At 44.9% G+C, this 17,755-nt stretch overlaps 1 protein-coding gene across 3 annotated transcripts in view; it reads right to left on the bottom strand.

The window, feature by feature from the left end:
• The window catches only part of XRN1 (5'-3' exoribonuclease 1), a 64,937-nt gene that overhangs the window by 24,208 nt on the left and 22,974 nt on the right, over positions 1-17,755 (bottom strand). For all 3 annotated transcript variants that reach the window (XM_075268837.1, XM_075268836.1, XM_075268838.1), the window contains exons 5-12: positions 8,098-8,208; positions 7,549-7,634; positions 6,595-6,682; positions 6,342-6,510; positions 3,718-3,785; positions 2,877-3,011; positions 1,885-1,957; positions 1,295-1,397 (exon numbers count right to left, since the gene is read on the bottom strand). In XM_075268837.1, the coding sequence (XP_075124938.1) occupies positions 1,295-1,397; positions 1,885-1,957; positions 2,877-3,011; positions 3,718-3,785; positions 6,342-6,510; positions 6,595-6,682; positions 7,549-7,634; positions 8,098-8,208 (833 nt within the window). The remainder of the gene's footprint in view (positions 1-1,294; positions 1,398-1,884; positions 1,958-2,876; positions 3,012-3,717; positions 3,786-6,341; positions 6,511-6,594; positions 6,683-7,548; positions 7,635-8,097; positions 8,209-17,755) is intronic.

Genomic DNA, 17,755 nt, shown 5'->3' on the forward strand with positions numbered 1-17,755 from the left:
TACCACTGAAATTTATTTTTTTTCTCCCTAACACGTGGGAATAGCCTTAAGAAAGGCTATTCGTCTCCTACCTTTAGAGGTCTTCTCCGCCCCGTCGTTCGGTTAAAATCCAGTTTTCTGCCGGTATGCAAATGAGTTCTCTCGCAGCACTGGGGGCGGGCCCCCATCGATGCCAGAGAACTCTCCAGCACCGCCTTAATCTTATTCTGGAACGGGGTCTTAACCACATCTTCTGGCAATGGCTTCGAACTTCTAGGCCTCAGGCTTAGGGCAAAGCAGACTGTGCATGCCCGCAGCCACAAGAAAAATGGCCGCTTACACAGTATTTACTTGTAACTGGCGGGCATGCGCAGTCAGCTTTGCCCTAGGCCTAGAAGTTTGACGCCACCGCCGGAAGAAGACTTGGTTAAGACCCCGTTCCAGAAGAAGATGGAGGCAGCGCTGAAGAGTTCTCTGGCAGCACTGGGGACACCCCCAGTGCTGTTTGAGTGCTGGGGTCCGCCCCCAGTGCTGCAAGAAAACTCATTTGCATAGCAAAAAACGGGATTTTAACCGAACGGCGGGGCGGAGAAGACTTCTAAAGGTAAGAGACGAACTATTCCTACACGTTAGGGAGAAAAAAAAAGTTTTTAATGGTAGAATCCTTTTAAAGGGCTGTCTAAAACCAGATATGTTGGCATATAATCAGTGGCACAACTAAAGTCTTATGGACCCCAGTGCAATCTTTTGTCCGGGGCCCCATGCCTCATCCCTACAGTAAATTCTTGATAGCGATTGAGTTTAATCCACCTTAGTGTGGTTAGGGTAATCTGTGGGTCTTCTTGACTTATGAGCCAGATGGAAGCTGCAATCTCAATACTGATGCCAGTGCTTATGAGCCCCCTAATGCTCCTTAACACTGATGCAACTGCACCCTCTACACCCCCTCAAGTTTCGCCCCTGCCTATAATATATTTAATCCTTATTGAAAACAGTTTATGGGTAGTGGTATTGAGGTTCAGATCCTCACTAATCTGAAACAGATGATCTACCCTATGGACAATATCAATACCTGAACTTGGAGGACCTCCTTAACCAAAGCCTGCACAATCTAAATGTATGCACAGAACCTTATATTTCTAAACACAGTAGGTAAAGCATTTAAAATAATGAACATTGTGTGTTAGATTCTGCAGCAGCCTATGGGTGATAACCTACAGTGTTAGTTACTATAGATTTATACTTCCCCAATTATTTCACTTTGTAAGGAGCTGGTAATACTATATACAGCATGGTTGTGTTAGGACATACTTACTCTGACACAACCTCCACTCCCATTTTTGACATGTAGTACGCCCTCTTATACTGTCTAAACTCAGTCTCAAAAAGATCATCATCATCTGGGTCCTCATCTAAACCTAAAGCAGAGAAATGGGAACACATTTAGCACATTTTTTGAAATTACAGCAGGAACATAAATTAGTATTCACTTGTAAGTTTAGAAAACCTCACCAAAACTACATGCATTTCCCAGTGGTAGTTGTGATGTAATTGTGACTGCATCACAACTGTACCATGGGAAATGTACCAAAGGCTACAACTATCCCATACTCTCCACCCCGCATGTACAAAAATTCACCTTTTACCATCAAACTGGCCCCATGTAGTAATATTTATTTTGGCATAGTAATGCATTATTTTCATTTATATTTTAGAATAGTTTGCTGCTTGCATTTTATCATGCATTTGTTCCCCCACCCCAATAGACAAAACAATAAAGTCTTCCTGAAATCAAGCCTCATTACGGTGCAACCAACCAAAAAAACCAAACGTGAGAAATAAAAAACAAAACAAAACAAAACCCTATACATGTAATGGAGAGGGGGGGGGGACAGATTGGCTTACATTTAGCATCCTCCTCCTCTTCTCCTTCTTCATCTTTTTCTAATGCGACTAAACAAAGTGCATCATCGAACCCCTGTTAGGGCACAAAAGCAAATTGTGACAATCAATTCCAATGTATTTATTTATTTGTATTGGCATTACAATTGGATCTGATAAACTTATATTTTACATTTATATACTTTTAGTAGGTCTTCGTTATTTTGGCAGAGAGCGACATCATAATCAACTATATATTTGTGTTTTATTCTTACCTCTTATATAGACTTTAATAAACAATATGATGTAAAGTAAACCACAGATAATGTTCACTAGGATATATGGTAAGTGACCCTCCGCTTTTTGCCATACTCCAATTGGCCAGTGGCCAATGGCAGACCTTAGTCTGTTGAAAGATAATGAGTCATGCTGGGCATGTTCAGCCACTCTTGAATGGTCATTAGCCAACTAAATGGATACAGTTGGATGGTCAATTTAGTTGTTAAAAGGGGTTGTAAAGGATTATAAAGTTTAATGCAGGCAGCAGGAGAGGGTTAAAAAAATAAAAATGCACTGATACTTCCCTGCGTCTCCCCTTGTTCTGCACTAGGCTGCCGTTGCCTCTGCTGCACTGTCTGTATACTGCTAAGGGCAGTCTTTGGATACAGTGGTCTCACTGACATAATGTCAGCGCTGTAGTAGCTACATATACAAACAGAGCAGTGGAGGTGACGGTCGGCCAGCACAGGAACAGACTGGAGGATGGAGGCAAGAACACTGCATTTTTATTTTCTCCATCTCCCCTACAGCATGCACTTAGGTATAATGATCTAGGACCACTCTCTAGTGCTAATGTTGGGATCATTGATGGTACGGTCACATGATGGCCATCCAAAATCTGTGTGTCCAATTGTCCAAATAACATACTGAACATGGACCAACTTCTACAGTATTTATACTGAAAATGCAGAATAACCACAGGCAGTTGTATCACACCTTAAGGACAATGCACTCACCTTGCTTTTCTTTTTCTTACAATTTTGAGCTTCTTCGGCGGCTTGGCCAGCAGCTTCATTGAGGTATTTATTGCCAACTTTGCTTTCAAACCATTTTAGGTCAACAAAGATTTCATTGAAATGCTCTCGGTCAAACTGCGAACAAGAATAATAATTTATTAAAGGGGAAAAAAAAAAAAAAAAAGTCTAGTTCCTTCATCATAATCAACACCTTTTAAATGGAGTGTGTCAGCTGTTAAGTTTTCTGTGTAGGAACCATTACAGTGGAAGTGTACTTTTCTAATACATGGGCAAACTAGGTCCTCGATAGTGGAGAGATAATGTTTGTTAGAGATTCTGCCCAGGCCCATATAGGAAGGTCTTAAGGGTCAGATAAGCTCATATATGTCACAGTAGACCTCCAGTCATTCCAAGACACTCATCAGTTATACAAGTCTGAAGTCTGCATGCAGGGTTCTTCTGTCCGCTTGAGAAGTCGGACATCTTCTCTTGCGGACAGGGAAGGACGGGCACGGAGTGCAAAAGAATGCACCCGATGCCCATTCAAGTGAATGACAGGTGTCACGGACACAGCTAGTGTCCGCTCCTAATGTCCGTGACAGATTTTGAGCGGACACTAGGAGCGGACACTACCTGTCGGACACCGACGGTAGTGTGAACGCCCCCTAAACTATGTGATCTCCAACTTTAGATGATTCAAGTAATACAGAAAGGAAGGCTGAACATGTCTACATTCTATCTAATCTATCTATCTATTTAATCTAATCTATCGTCATCTACCTCTATTAGAATTTGATTTGCTCAAAAGAGAGAAAAAAAAAAAAAAATTAACACAACTCACAGCTGAAAGTTTAGCAAGATATTTTTCAAAGTGAACCAAGTTCAAATTGCCGCTCTCATTTATGTAGCCTAGAAAAAAGAAAATAAAAGCATAAAACATTTCACAAGTAATAGAAAGCGGTGTAGGAGAGCACTTCTGAGGGTTTACGGGTAAAAGGGGTCTGTCAGGTCTTCTATGGCAACTAAAGCAATAGCAGTGTCAAGTAGAGGACTTAAAGGGTTCTCCCATCAAAACAAGTTATCTGCTTTCCATAACATGCATATTGGAAAGGGCCTGACCACACAGACCATCACTGGTCAGAACTGGAGACAAGATCCCCCTGTTCTCCGAAATGGAGCGGTGGATGGGTACCATGCCCACCGCTATGCTTTTATGGAAATCCCCTTTAAAAGGATGTTCAAATATATCTTTGTAGCCACGGATAGCTTTAGCATATAAGAAAACAAGAGCTTTGTTTGCATAAGCAATTTAGGTTGCAAGTGCCTTCAGTGACAACCCTATCACTAGCACCGAAGCCACATGTACAGTGCACGTGCCACATATTTGTGAAGCCATTGCCCACAGTAGGGTAGTAGAGTTGGTAGGCAAAATCATTGACTAACTGCTTCATTAATGGCTATTTAAAGAAAACCTTTCAGATTGTTTGAGGCCACTCCACAGCATACCATTACGTAGCCGACATTCCCAAACACTGCTAAATACAAGCAGTACGTACCTGCAATTATATGGGAGACCACTGTGCCCAATAAAACTGACAATACACATCACGTAAATGACGACTGCAGGTACTGGTGGCTTACATTGAGGCAGGTTTGGGACCCTAAGAGGCATGCTGGAGGTTTGATGGTCCTGTTCCAGATAGGTTAACTTTAAGTATATAGGACCTGAGAGACTCTCTGTATTCTACCCTTATAGCAATCTAATCCACAAGAATACCTTAATATTACAAGACCATTAAGGGTGATGTATCAATGTCTCACATGTCACATTATCTGTTCATAAGACTGTTCCTCAGAGACAGCAATGATCGGTACATTCTGCTGTAAGTATGATTAACCATTTCCGTGTCCAGGATATATGTAATACGCCATGGCTTTAAACAATTACCACAACCAGCAGATAAGGTTTAGTGCCTAGATCTTTACATAATATGAATGCGTGCTTTCATATGATACCAGGGTCAAAGCAAGATGCAATATGTAAGGTGCAGCCCTCCTCTGAAGTTGGGGAGGAGAATAAAAACCCAGTTATGGAATAAGAAAAGCAGTGAGCAGATCGCAGTCCGTTTAGGGGGTCAATTTTTTACCAAAGAGGAGAGAAAAGGAGTAGCTGCTCACCAACGTATCCTCTGAGCCCAATATGGCAAACTGCAGAGACGCGGTCAGTGATGGATCACATATTTATGGTTCTAGTAACTATACTTGAAGATATCGGCATATAGACCACACACAGAAGGGTGGCAGGTACGCCATTTGCACATCTAGATAGTATATTTCTAGATGAGGCATGTCTCAATCTCTGTTTGGGTTAAACCTGAACACAGTTTTATGCATTTAAAATACAAATATATTTTTTATTAATTACCGTATTTTTCGGACTATAAGACGCACTTTTTTTCCCCAAAATTCTTATAGTCTGAATGTGGCGCCTGGCATCCGCTGTAATAGAGAGGCGGGTGCCGGCAAGGGATAGACGCCGGGGCCTGAGACATCGCTGCGCTCCTCTGCCCTGCATGAAGCCAGCAGCGGCAGCGGCTTCAGGCAGGGCAGAGGAGCGATGTCTCAGGCCCCGGCACCTGTGCCAGCGTCTATCCCTCGCCGGCATCCACCTCTCTAGTACAGCAGATGCCGGGTCAGTATCGGCGGCCCCTTCTCCCCCGGGGCCGGTCCCCACCGGCCCCGTACCTCTGAAGTTGCAGGCCGGCTCCTGCGCGGCGATATCGCAGGAGCCGACCTGTTCGGGTGACAGCCGGGAGCCTAATGAGGCTCCCAGGCCTGTCACTGCTATATTAGTATTGCGGCTGGTCTCCATGACCAGCCGTAATACTAATAGACAGAATGTCCCATAGACGGCAATACACGTATTGCCGTCTATGGGACTTGCAATCAAGTGACCGCAGGTTCAAGCCCCCGGGGGGGAATAAAATAGTAAAAAAAAAAAAAAAAAAAAAAAAAAAAAAAGCTTTAAAAATATGAAATAAAAGTTCTAAATCACCTCCTGTTTTTTTTTTTGTTTTTTTTTTCAATACAAGGTGATCTAAGAAATAGACATTCCCCAAAATGGTATAAATAAAAAGTACATCTGGCCCCGCAAAAAAAAACACTCTATGCATCCCCGTACAGCTGCAGGGTCACCTGTCAATGTGGCCTTGCAGCTGTTGCAAAACTACAACTCCCATATATTAAATATTTTCCCAGTTTTTGCTTCAAATTTTTTTCCCCCTATTTTCCTCCTCTAAAACCTAGGTGCGTCTTATAGTCCAGTGCGTCTTCTAGTCCGAAAAATACGGTAATAAGCAAAATAATATTAGGTAAGGTTTTATTGCTGCAGGTCCTGAAAGCATACGGCTACAAATAGGTTAAAATTGGAAAACCAACATCACACAATATACTTTGAGAACTCACCTCCAAGCTCTGGTAAGACACTCATGTAAGTTCTATACAACAGAGGCAGTGCATCATGGTTAATGTGCAAATGAGGTAGATGAGGAATAAAATCATTGCCCACAAGAAATCCCATTAAAATCCAGTCATCAATTATTCTCTCTATATCATACTCGAATGAGATCTTCTCCTGAAAGGAAGAACATTTCCATAAATCACATGTTTTTTTATTAAAAGGGGAAGGCGGGGAGGGGGGTCAATGACTGCAGCTTACCCGTAATGATGAAAATTCATAGTCAATGTACTCTCTCATTAATGACAAGTGGAGCAGATGAAATGTGGTTTCTTCTGGTGCAGAAACTCTGAAACACACCACAAAGGCATACGGCAATACTTTCCAAGTTCTACAAACTAAATCTACTGTATTTCACGAAGATCAGATCAGTCCAAAAAGATATATTTTACGAGACAGGAAGAAACGTACTAATGATAAAGCGTCTCTTGGGTTGTCATGTGACCGCCCCAGGCACATTTTCCGACTTTCCAGTGACGTTCCGTTTCCCTTTTTCTGGAAACGGAACGTAACCAATACTACCCCTTTCCAATCATACTTGCCTGTCTTCATGTCCGGATTTTCCAGGCATGAAAAGTCACTTTCTTCATTTCTGCAGGCGCATAAGCAACAGAGCCGGAGTGCTGGTAGTCTTGCTCGATTGCACAAGCACTGGCAAACATGAAAAGGAGAAGGATCCAGCCTCTCAGGCATGCGAAATAGAGCCGTACTCCAGGTCATTTGCACAGGCGCCAGTAGAAGTCAATAGAAGGAGCCAGCGGCACAGAAGAAAGTGGTCTCCAGGACAGGAAGACAGGTAAGTGATGATGGGGTGGGCTGTTAGAGAGAGCTAGTAGTCAGTGATCTAGCTAGGGAAACAGAGGGGTTGTGAGAGGGAGGGGGAGTGAGTGAGATGATGATCTGAGTGAAGAGCAATGCTTCATAATAGTTGTAGGATAAGACAGCAAAAAGATACCCATGTAAACAAATGCAGAGGATTCCAGGCGCTCCCAGAAAAACCCGGAAATCACTCAAAACACTGCTAAAGGTATTTGGGTGCAATTATTAAACCATTAATAGCACTAACAGATGTTAAAAAAAAAAAATAAAATTTGCTCGAAGAACCCCTTTAAGACTAGCACACATGTAGGTATAATGAAAGTTACAATGACCAACCTTTTTTGATTCTTCTTTCCACCAAAGCGAACCTCTTCTCTTAGAAGAGAGAAGTGAACTTCATGGCTTGTTAAACCAAGCATTATCTGCATACAAACAATAGTCCTACGTTATACGTTAAGTTACCCAATATCTGCATTCGAGACACTAAATTGGTTGTGTATTTGTACTATACTATATTCAATGGCATTGTGTAGCAGCCACAACTGAATGACATCACAGATATGCTGTAAACTTGGTCCCATTTTTAGTGATTTGCTTGACATTTAATGTCTACCTCCAATAATAAATCAACTTTTCATCAATGAACAGTAAAGGTGAATATAAGAAACCTAGTGATCTATCTTATTAAAGGAGTTGTCCCATAACAAGGATCCTATCTATACTGCTAGTTTATGTGGAAATTAATAATAATAATAAATAATAATAATAAATAATAATAAATAATAATAATAATAATAATAATAATAATAATAATAATAATAATAATAATAATAATAATAATAATAATAATAATAATCAACAAACCCTTATTTCACAAGTACCTACCAAATCAGCATCTAAACCATAAAGGCAGTGCCTTGTATTTGAATCATGATCTGGTCTTGTCTTCTCAGATCGTATAAACTCCATTATTTTATGTTCTCCTTCTCCAGGAGTCTAAAAAGGGGGGGGGGGGGGGGAAAAATAAAAATAAAAATAAAAATAGATAAATATAGTAAAACTCAAAAAAAAAAAAAAAAGTTACAAAAAACTACATTAAAGAGGTTGCCCAGTTTAAGAAAAAAAATATTATTGTTTGTGTAATGAAAAGTTGTACAATTTTCCAATATACTTTCTGTAATAATGCCACACAGTTTCCTAGATCTCTGGTTTCCTAGTATATAAAACCTCTAAATTCCTATAAGCCCCTTATAGAGACAAGCATTTTACATTTTTGCTTTTACACATTTGCTTTTGACTCCCTGCCACATACAAGAACTTGTTTTTCAGGGAACACGTGTACTTTTTAAATGGCACCATTTGATATTTCATACAGTATAACTGGAAGATGGGAAAAATAAAAAAATTAAAGATATAATTGTCAAAACACAAAATTGCACCTGTTGATTCTATGCCACCGTGCAGTAAAATGACACATTGCCTTATTCTTCCGGTCAGTGAAATTACAGTAGTAATAGTACAGTAGTATAAATTGACAAGAGCAAAAAAAAAAAAAAAAAAATTCTTGTATTTAGATTTTCTTCCATTACAGCGTTCACTAAACAACAAGTTTACTTTTTAATAGTCCAGGACAATCAGGATGTTGCGATACCAATGAAGTTTATTTTTATTGATTTGTACAATGGGGAAAGAAGGTCATTGAAATTTAACTCTTGATTTCTTCTATTTTTATTTCTGTTACTTTTATTTTAAAGCAAACCTATGGTTTAATTTAATGTCATCAGGACAAGCTATTATACCAGTGTACATGAAAAGTAACATGTATATAACTTGCATTCTGCACTTCCTATCAGATTTCTCCTCTGCATGCTACATCTGTAATTTGCAGTCCTCTCTGAGCTGGTGGGCAGAGACTAGCTGCCATACACTGCACAAGGTACACATAGGTTTGCTCTATGACTGCCCCATACAGTCAGAAACATACCCATCTATTCCCTTTCCTTGTGCCAATTTACATTTGTTACAGTCCTATGAAAAAGTTTGGGCACCCCTATTAATCTTAATCATTTTTAGTTCTAAATATTAGAGATGAGCGAACACAAATGTTCGAGGTTCGAAATTCGATTCGAACAGCCGCTCAATGTTCGTGTGTTCGAACGGGTTTCGAACCCCATTATAGTCTATGGGGAACAGATACTCGTTAAGGGGGAAACCCAAATCCGTGTCTGGAGGGTCACCAAGTCCACTATGACACCCCAGGAAATGATGCCAACACCTCTGGAATGACACTGGGACAGCAGGGGAAGCATGTCTGGGGGCATCTAACACACCAAAGACCCTCTATTACCCCAACATCACAGCCTAACAACTACACACTTTACACACTCAATACCACCTCTCTGACAGTAGGAAAACACCTTGAAACATGTGTATTTGGCACTTGCAGTGAGGAGAGCTTGTCACCAGCAGTGAATTTGGCCCTTGTAGTAAGTTGAGGTTGGCACCAACATTTGTTTTGAAAATCAGGGTGGATTGAGCCTCTAACCAGCAGAGTTTGGGCAAATTCATGGTGGAGGGAGCCTCTAAACACCCCAGTTTGGGCAAATTCATGGTGGAGGGAGCCTCTAAAAAACCCAGTTTGGACCAATTCATGGTGGAGGGAGCCTCTAACCAGCCCAGTTTGGGCAAATTCATGGTGGAGGGAGCCTCTAAACAGCCCAGTTTGGGCAAATTCATGGTGGAGGGAGCCTCTAAACAGCCCAGTTTGGACCAATTCATGGTGGAGGGAGCCTCTAAACAGCCCAGTTTGGGCAAATTCATGGTGGAGGGAGCCTCTAAACAGCCCAGTTTGGGCAAATTCATGGTGGAGGGAGCCTCTAAAAAACCCAGTTTGGACCAATTCATGGTGGAGGGAGCCTCTAACCAGCCCAGTTTGGACCAATTAATGGTGGAGGGAGCCTCTAAACAGCCAAGTTTTGGGAAATTCATGGTGGAGGGAGCCTCTAACCAGCCCAGTTTGGACCAATTCATGGTGGAGGGAGCCTCTAAACAGCCCAGTTTGGGCAAATTCATGGTGGAGGGAGCCTCTAACCAGCCCAGTTTGGGCAAATTCATGGTGGAGGGAGCCTCTAACCAGCCCAGTTTGGACCAATTAATGGTGGAGGGAGCCTCTAAACAGCCAAGTTTGGACCAATTCATGGTGGAGGGAGCCTCTAAAAACCCCAGTTTGGACCAATTAATGGTGGAGGGAGCCTCTAACCAGCCCAGTTTGGACCAATTAATGGTGGAGGGAGCCTCTAAACAGCCAAGTTTGGACCAATTAATGGTGGAGGGAGCCTCTAACCAGCCCAGTTTGGACCAATTAATGGTGGAGGGAGCCGCTAAACAGCCCAGTTTGGACCAATTAATGGTGGAGGGAGCCGCTAAACAGCCCAGTTTGGACCAATTCATGGTGGAGGGAGCCTCTAAAAACCCCAGTTTGGACCAATTCATGGTGGAGGGAGCCTCTAAACAGCAGAGTTGGTGGAAATCAGGGTGGAGGGAGCCTCTAACCAGCAGAGTTGGGGGAAATCAGGGTGGAGGGAGCCTAGTATTAGCAGAATTGTGCAACGCTTATGGTGGATGAGTATGAGGAATTGGAGAGGTTGAGTACAGACATGGAGTTTCATGTTGGGGTGCTTTACACAGGTGGGCACAAAAATGACGGCTCTACCCAGTGGTGGTTCATTTTTATCAAAGTGAGCCGGTCGGCACTCTCAGCTGACAGACGGGTGCGCTTGTCAGTGATGATGCCACCGGCTGCACTGAACACCCTCTCAGATAGGACGCTGGCGGCAGGACAGGACAGCACCTCCAAGGCATATAGGGCAAGTTCAAGCCACAGGTCCAACTTCGACACCCAATACGTGTAGGGCGCAGAGGGGTCGGAGAGGACAGGGCTGTGGTCGGAAAGGTATTCCCGCAACATGCGCCTATACTTCTCACGCCTGGTGACACTAGGACCCTCCGTGGCGGCACTTTGGCGAGGGGGTGCCATCAAGGTGTCCCAGACCTTAGACAGTGTGCCCCTCGTTTGTGTGGACCGGTGAGAACTTGGTTGCCTACTGGAGGAACTGCCCTCCCTGCCGCCAACGTCACATGCTGGAAACATCTCCATCATATTCTGCACCAATTGCCTGTGGCAAGCATTGATGCGATTGGCCCTCCCCTCTACCGGAATAAAAGACGAGATGTTGTTTTTATACCGGGGGTCAAGGATAGCAAAGATCCAGTACTGGTTGTCCTCCATGATTTTGACAATACGCTTGTCGGTTGTAAAGCACCCCAACATGAACTCAGCCATGTCTGCCACAGTGTTAGTTGGCATGACTCCTCTGGCCCCACCGGAAAGTTCAATCTCCATTTCCTCCTCATCCTCCATGTCTACCCATCCGCGCTGCAACAATGGGACGATTCGAAGTTGCCCGGAAGCCTCCTGTATCACCATCACATCATCGGACAACTCTTCTTCCTCCTCCTCCTCCATTAAACGCAGTGAAGCGGACAGATGTGTGGACCTACTCTCCAGCTGTGACGGATCGGATGCTATCCCTAACTCCTCTGTGTGATCTGAGTTATCCCTGATGTCAATCAGGGATTCTCTCAGAACACACAAGAGCGGGATTGTAAGGCTCACCATCGCATCCTCAGAGCTCACCCTCCTTGTGGACTCCTCAAAGACCCGTAGGATGTCACAAAGGTCTCTCATCCATGGCCACTCATGGATGTGAAACTGAGGCAGCTGACTTTGTGGCACCCTAGGGTTTTGTAGCTGGTATTCCATCAAAGGTCTCTGCTGCTCAACCACTCTATTCAACATCTGAAACGTTGAGTTCCAGCGTGTGGGGACGTCGCACAAAAGCCGGTGTTGTGGCACATGCAGGCGTTGCTGGAGAGATTTTAAGCTAGCAGCGGCTACTGTCGACTTGCGAAAGTGGGCGCACATGCGCCGCACTTTCACCAGTAGCTCTGGAACATTGGGGTAGCTCTTTAGGAAACGTTGCACCACTAGGTTGAAGACGTGGGCCAGGCATGGAACATGTTGGAGTCCGGCAAGCTCCAGAGCTGCTACCAGGTTCCGGCCGTTATCACAAACGACCATGCCTGGGCCCAGGTGCAGCGGCTCAAACCATATTGCAGTCTCATCGAGGAGGGCATCCCTCACCTCGGAGGCAGTGTGCTGTCTGTTCCCCAAGCTGATCAGCTTCAGCACAGCCTGCTGACGTCTACCAACGCCAGTGCTGCAACGTTTCCAACTCGTAGCTGGGGTCAATCTAACAGCGGAGGAGGAGGCGGTGGCGGAGGAGGAGGCGGTGGCGGAGGAGGAGGAGGGGGGTGTTCTTCTCGTGTCCCTGCCAGGAATGTTAGGCGGGGAGACGAGGTACACCGGGCCAGTTTGGGAAGCAGTCCCAGCCTCAACTACATTCACCCAGTGTGCCGTCAGTGAAATGTAGCGTCCCTGTCCGCATGCACTTGTCCACGCGTCGGTGGTCAAGTGGACCTTTGTGCAAAGCGCGGAACTAAGGGCCCGCCTGATGTTGAGTGACACGTGCTGGTGCAAGGCGGGGACGGCACACCGGGAGAAGTAGTGACGGCTAGGGACGGCATAGCGAGGTGCCGCAGTTGCCATCAGGTCCAGGAAGGCGGGAGTTTCAACAAGCCGGAACGCCAACATCTCCTGGGCCAGCAGTTTAGCGATGTTGGCGTTCAAGGCTTGCGCGTGTGGGTGGTTAGCAGTGTATTTCTGCCGCCGCTCCAATGTCTGAGAGATGGTGGGTTGTTGTAAAGAAACGCCTGATGGTGCCTTTGATGGTGCAGGAGAAGGAGATAAGACAGGACCAGGGGAGGATGAGGTAGAAGTCAACAAAGTGGCGGAGGCAGATGAAGTGGTGTCCTGGCTCGTCCTCTGGAGTGCATCGCCAGCACAGTCAGCAGTGGCAGTGGCAGAGGCAGTGGCAGAGGCAGTGGCAGTGGCGTGAACGGCAGGCGGCCTTTGTCCTGCCGTTGCTGCCTGCCACTGATTCCAGTGCTTGGATTCCAAATGACGGCGCATTGAAGTGGTGGACAGGTTGCTCTTCTCAGAGCCCCTAATCAATTTCGAGAGGCAAATTGTGCAGACAACACTATATCTGTCCTCGGCGCATTCCTTGAAAAAACTCCACACCTTCGAGAAACGTGCCCTCGAGGTGGGAGTTTTTCGGGGCTGGGTACGAACTGGAACATCTTGGGAGATTCCGGGTGTGGCCTGGCTTCGCCTAAGCTGCTGACCTCTGCCTCTGCCTCTAGCTACCCTTTTTGGTGCTGCACCTGCCTCAACATCCACACTACTTTCCCCGCTTGACATCCCCCCTGTCCAGGTCGGGTCAGTGTCCTCATCATCCACCACTTCCTCTTCCAACTCCTGTCTCATCTCCTCCTCCCGCACAATGCGCCGGTCAACTGGATGCCCTGACGGCAACTGCGTCACATCATCGTCGATGAGGGTGGGTTGCTGGTCATCCACCACCAAATCGAACGGAGATGGAGGAGACTCTAGTGTTTGAGCATCTGGACACAGATGCTCCTCTGTTAGGTTCGTGGAATCGTGACGTGGAGAGGCAGGTTGAGGGACAATGAAAGGAGCGGAGAACAGCTCTGGGGAGCAGGGACAGTTTGGGTTATTGTTCTGTAAAGCTTGGGAATTTTGGGAGGAAGGAGGACAAGACTGTTGGGTAATAGGAGGAGAGGAGGCAGAGTCTGACTGGCTGCTGGACAATGTGCTGTAAGCGTTCTCTGACAGCCATTGCAAGACCTGTTCCTGGTTCTCGGGCCTACTAAGGTTTGTACCCTGCAGTTTAGTTAATGTGGCAAGCAACCCTGGCACTGTGGAGTGGCGCAATGCTTGCTGCCCCACAGGAGTAGGCACGGGACGCCCTGTGGCTTCACTGCTACCTTGCTCCCCAGAACCATTCCCCCGACCTCGCCCACGGCCTCGTCCACGTCCCTTTCCGGGAGCCTTGCGCATTTTGAATTCCTAGTTAGAAATTGGCACTGTATACCAGTAGTAAAAATTGTGGGTGCACGTAACCCCAATATATTCTTTGAATTACCAGTCAGAAACTGGCACTATATGGCAGTAGCAAGAAATGAGGGTATTTGTATTCCCAATATATTCTTTGAATTCCCAGTCAGACAATGGCACTGTATACCAGTAGTAAAAATTGTGGGTGCACGTAACCCCAATATATTCTTTGAATTCCCAGTCAGACACTGGCACTATATGGCAGTAGCAAGAAATGAGGGTATTTGTATTCCCAATATATTCTTTGAATTCCCAGTCAGACAATGGCACTGTATACCAGTAGTAAAAATTGTGGGTGCACGTAACCACAATATATTCTTTGAATTACCAGTCAGAAACTGACACTATATGGCAGTAGCAAGAAATGAGGGTATTTATAACCCCAATATATTCTTTGAATTCCCAGTCAGACAATGGCACTGTATACCAGTAGTAAAAATTGTGGGTGCACGTAACCCCAATATATTCTTTGAATTCCCAGTCAGACACTGGCACTATATGGCAGTAGCAAGAAATGAGGGTATTTGTATTCCCAATATATTCTTTGAATTCCCAGTCAGACAATGGCACTGTATACCAGTAGTAAAAATTGTGGGTGCACGTAACCACAATATATTCTTTGAATTACCAGTCAGAAACTGGCACTATATGGCAGTAGCAAGAAATGAGGGTATTTGTATTCCCAATATATTCTTTGAATTCCCAGTCAGACAATGGCACTGTATACCAGTAGTAAAAATTGTGGGTGCACGTAACCACAATATATTCTTTGAATTACCAGTCAGAAACTGGCACTATATGGCAGTAGCAAAAATAGTAGGTGTATATAGCCCCAATTCTATTGCTAGGGGACTTGCAGGGTATTTCTGGGGTGAAGGTGGGGGGGCACACCGTTGGAACGGGTATCGGGGATATATATCGGGTATACGGGAATACACTGACAGTGTATTCCATTCAGGATCCTGGGAAAGCTGGGTTGCGGCGATTGAGCCCGTCAGTGCCACGTTACACTGACAAGCTTCTCCCTGGGATTTAGCTCTTACAAGAGCTGTTGTGGTTGTCTTCTCCTTCCTATCCTAGCCTGTCCCTGCCTACCCAGAATCTAAGCCCTAGCTAGCTGGACGGAAACCTCCGTCCTCGGTGAATTGCAAGCTCAGAATGACGCGAACCTGGGCGGCGCTGTTCTTTTAAATTAGAGGTCACATGTTTTCGGCAGCCAATGGGTTTTGCCTACTTTTCTCAACGTCACCGGTGTCGTAGTTCCTGTCCCACCTACCCTGCGCTGTTATTGGAGCAAAAAAGGCGCCAGGGAAGGTGGGAGGGGAATCGAGTAATGGCGCACTTTACCACGCGGTGTTCGATTCGATTCGATCATGCCGAACAGCCTAATATCCGATCGAACATGAGTTCGATAGAACACTGTTCGCTCATCTCTACTAAATATTTTGGTGTTTGCAGCAACCATGTCAGTGAGATATATCTAATAACTGATGGACACAGTAATATTTCAAGATTGAAATGAGGTTTATTGGACTAACAGAAAATGTGCAATATGCATTAAACCAAAATTTGACCGCTGCAAAAGTATGGGCACCTCAACAGAAAAGTGACATTAATATTTAGTACATCCTCCTTTTGCAAAGATAACAGCCTCTAGTCGCTTCCTGTAGCTTTTAATCAGTCCCTGGATCCTGGATGAAGGTATTTTGGACCATTCCTCTTTACTAGAGATGAGCGAACAGTGTTCTATCGAACTCATGTTCGATCGGATATTAGGCTGTTCGGCATGTTCGAATCGAACACCGCGTGGTAAAGTGCGCCATTACTCGATTCCCCTCCCACCTTCCCTGGCGCCTTTTTTGCTCCAATAACAGCGCAGGGTAGGTGGGACAGGAACTACGACACCGGTGACGTTGAAAAAAGTAGGCAAAACCCATTGGCTGCCGAAAACATGTGACCTCTAATTTAAAAGAACAGCGACGCCCAGCTTCGCGTCATTCTGAGCTTGCAATTCACCGGGGACGGAGGTTTCCGTCCAGTTAGCTAGGGCTTAGATTCTGGGTAGGCAGGGACAGGCTAGGATAGGAAGGAGAAGACAACCAACAGTTCTTATAAGAGCTAAATTCCAGGGAGAAGCTTGTCAGTGTAACGTGGCACTGACGGGCTCAATCGCCGCAACCCAGCTTTCCCAGGATCCTGAATGGAATACACTGACAGTGTATTCCCGTATACCCGATATATACCCCCGATACCCGTTCCAACGGTGTGCCCCCCCACCTTCACCCCAGAAATACCCTGCAAGTCCCCTAGCAATAGAATTGGGGCTATATACACCCACTATTTTTGCTACTGCCATATAGTGCCATTGTCTCACTGGGAATTCAAAGAATATATTGGGGTTACGTGCACCCACAATTTTTGCTACTGGTATATAGTGCCATTGTCTCACTGGGAATTCAAAGAATATATTGGGGTTACAAATACCCTCATTTCTTGCTACTGGTATATAGTGCCATTGTCTGACTGGGAATTCAAAGAATATATTGGGGTTACAAATACCCTCATTTCTTGCTACTGCCATATAGTGCCATTGTCTGACTGGGAATTCAAAGAATATATTGGGGTTATAAATACCCTCATTTCTTGCTACTGGTATATAGTGCCATTGTCTGACTGGGAATTCAAAGAATATATTGGGGTTACAAATACCCTCATTTCTTGCTACTGGTATATAGTGCCATTGTCTGACTGGGAATTCAAAGAATATATTGGGGTTACAAATACCCTCATTTCTTGCTACTGGTATATAGTGCCATTGTCTGACTGGGAATTCAAAGAATATATTGGGGTTATAAATACCCTCATTTCTTGCTACTGGTATATAGTGCCATTATCTGACTGGGAATTCAAAGAATATATTGGGGTTATAAATACCCTCATTTCTTGCTACTGCCATATAGTGCCAGTTTCTGACTGGTAATTCAAAGAATATATTGGGGTTATAAATACCCTCATTTCTTGCTACTGGTATATAGTGCCATTGTCTGACTGGGAATTCAAAGAATATATTGGGGTTACGTGCACCCACAATTTTTGCTACTGGTATATAGTGCCAATTTCTAACTGGGAATTCAAAATGCGCAAGGCTCCCGGAAAGGGACGTGGACGAGGCCGTGGGCGAGGTCGGGGGAATGGTTCTGGGGAGCAAGGTAGCAGTGAAGCCACAGGGCGTCCCGTGCCTACTCCTGTGGGGCAGCAAGCATTGCGCCACTCCACAGTGCCAGGGTTGCTTGCCACATTAACTAAACTGCAGGGTACAAACCTTAGTAGGCCAGAGAACCAGGAACAGGTCTTGCAATGGCTGTCAGAGAACGCTTACAGCACATTGTCCAGCAGCCAGTCAGACTCTGCCTCCTCTCCTCCTATTACCCAACAGTCTTGTCC

The sequence above is a fragment of the Leptodactylus fuscus genome, chromosome 3 (assembly GCF_031893055.1).
Source record: "Leptodactylus fuscus isolate aLepFus1 chromosome 3, aLepFus1.hap2, whole genome shotgun sequence".
NCBI lineage: Eukaryota > Metazoa > Chordata > Amphibia > Anura > Leptodactylidae > Leptodactylus > Leptodactylus fuscus.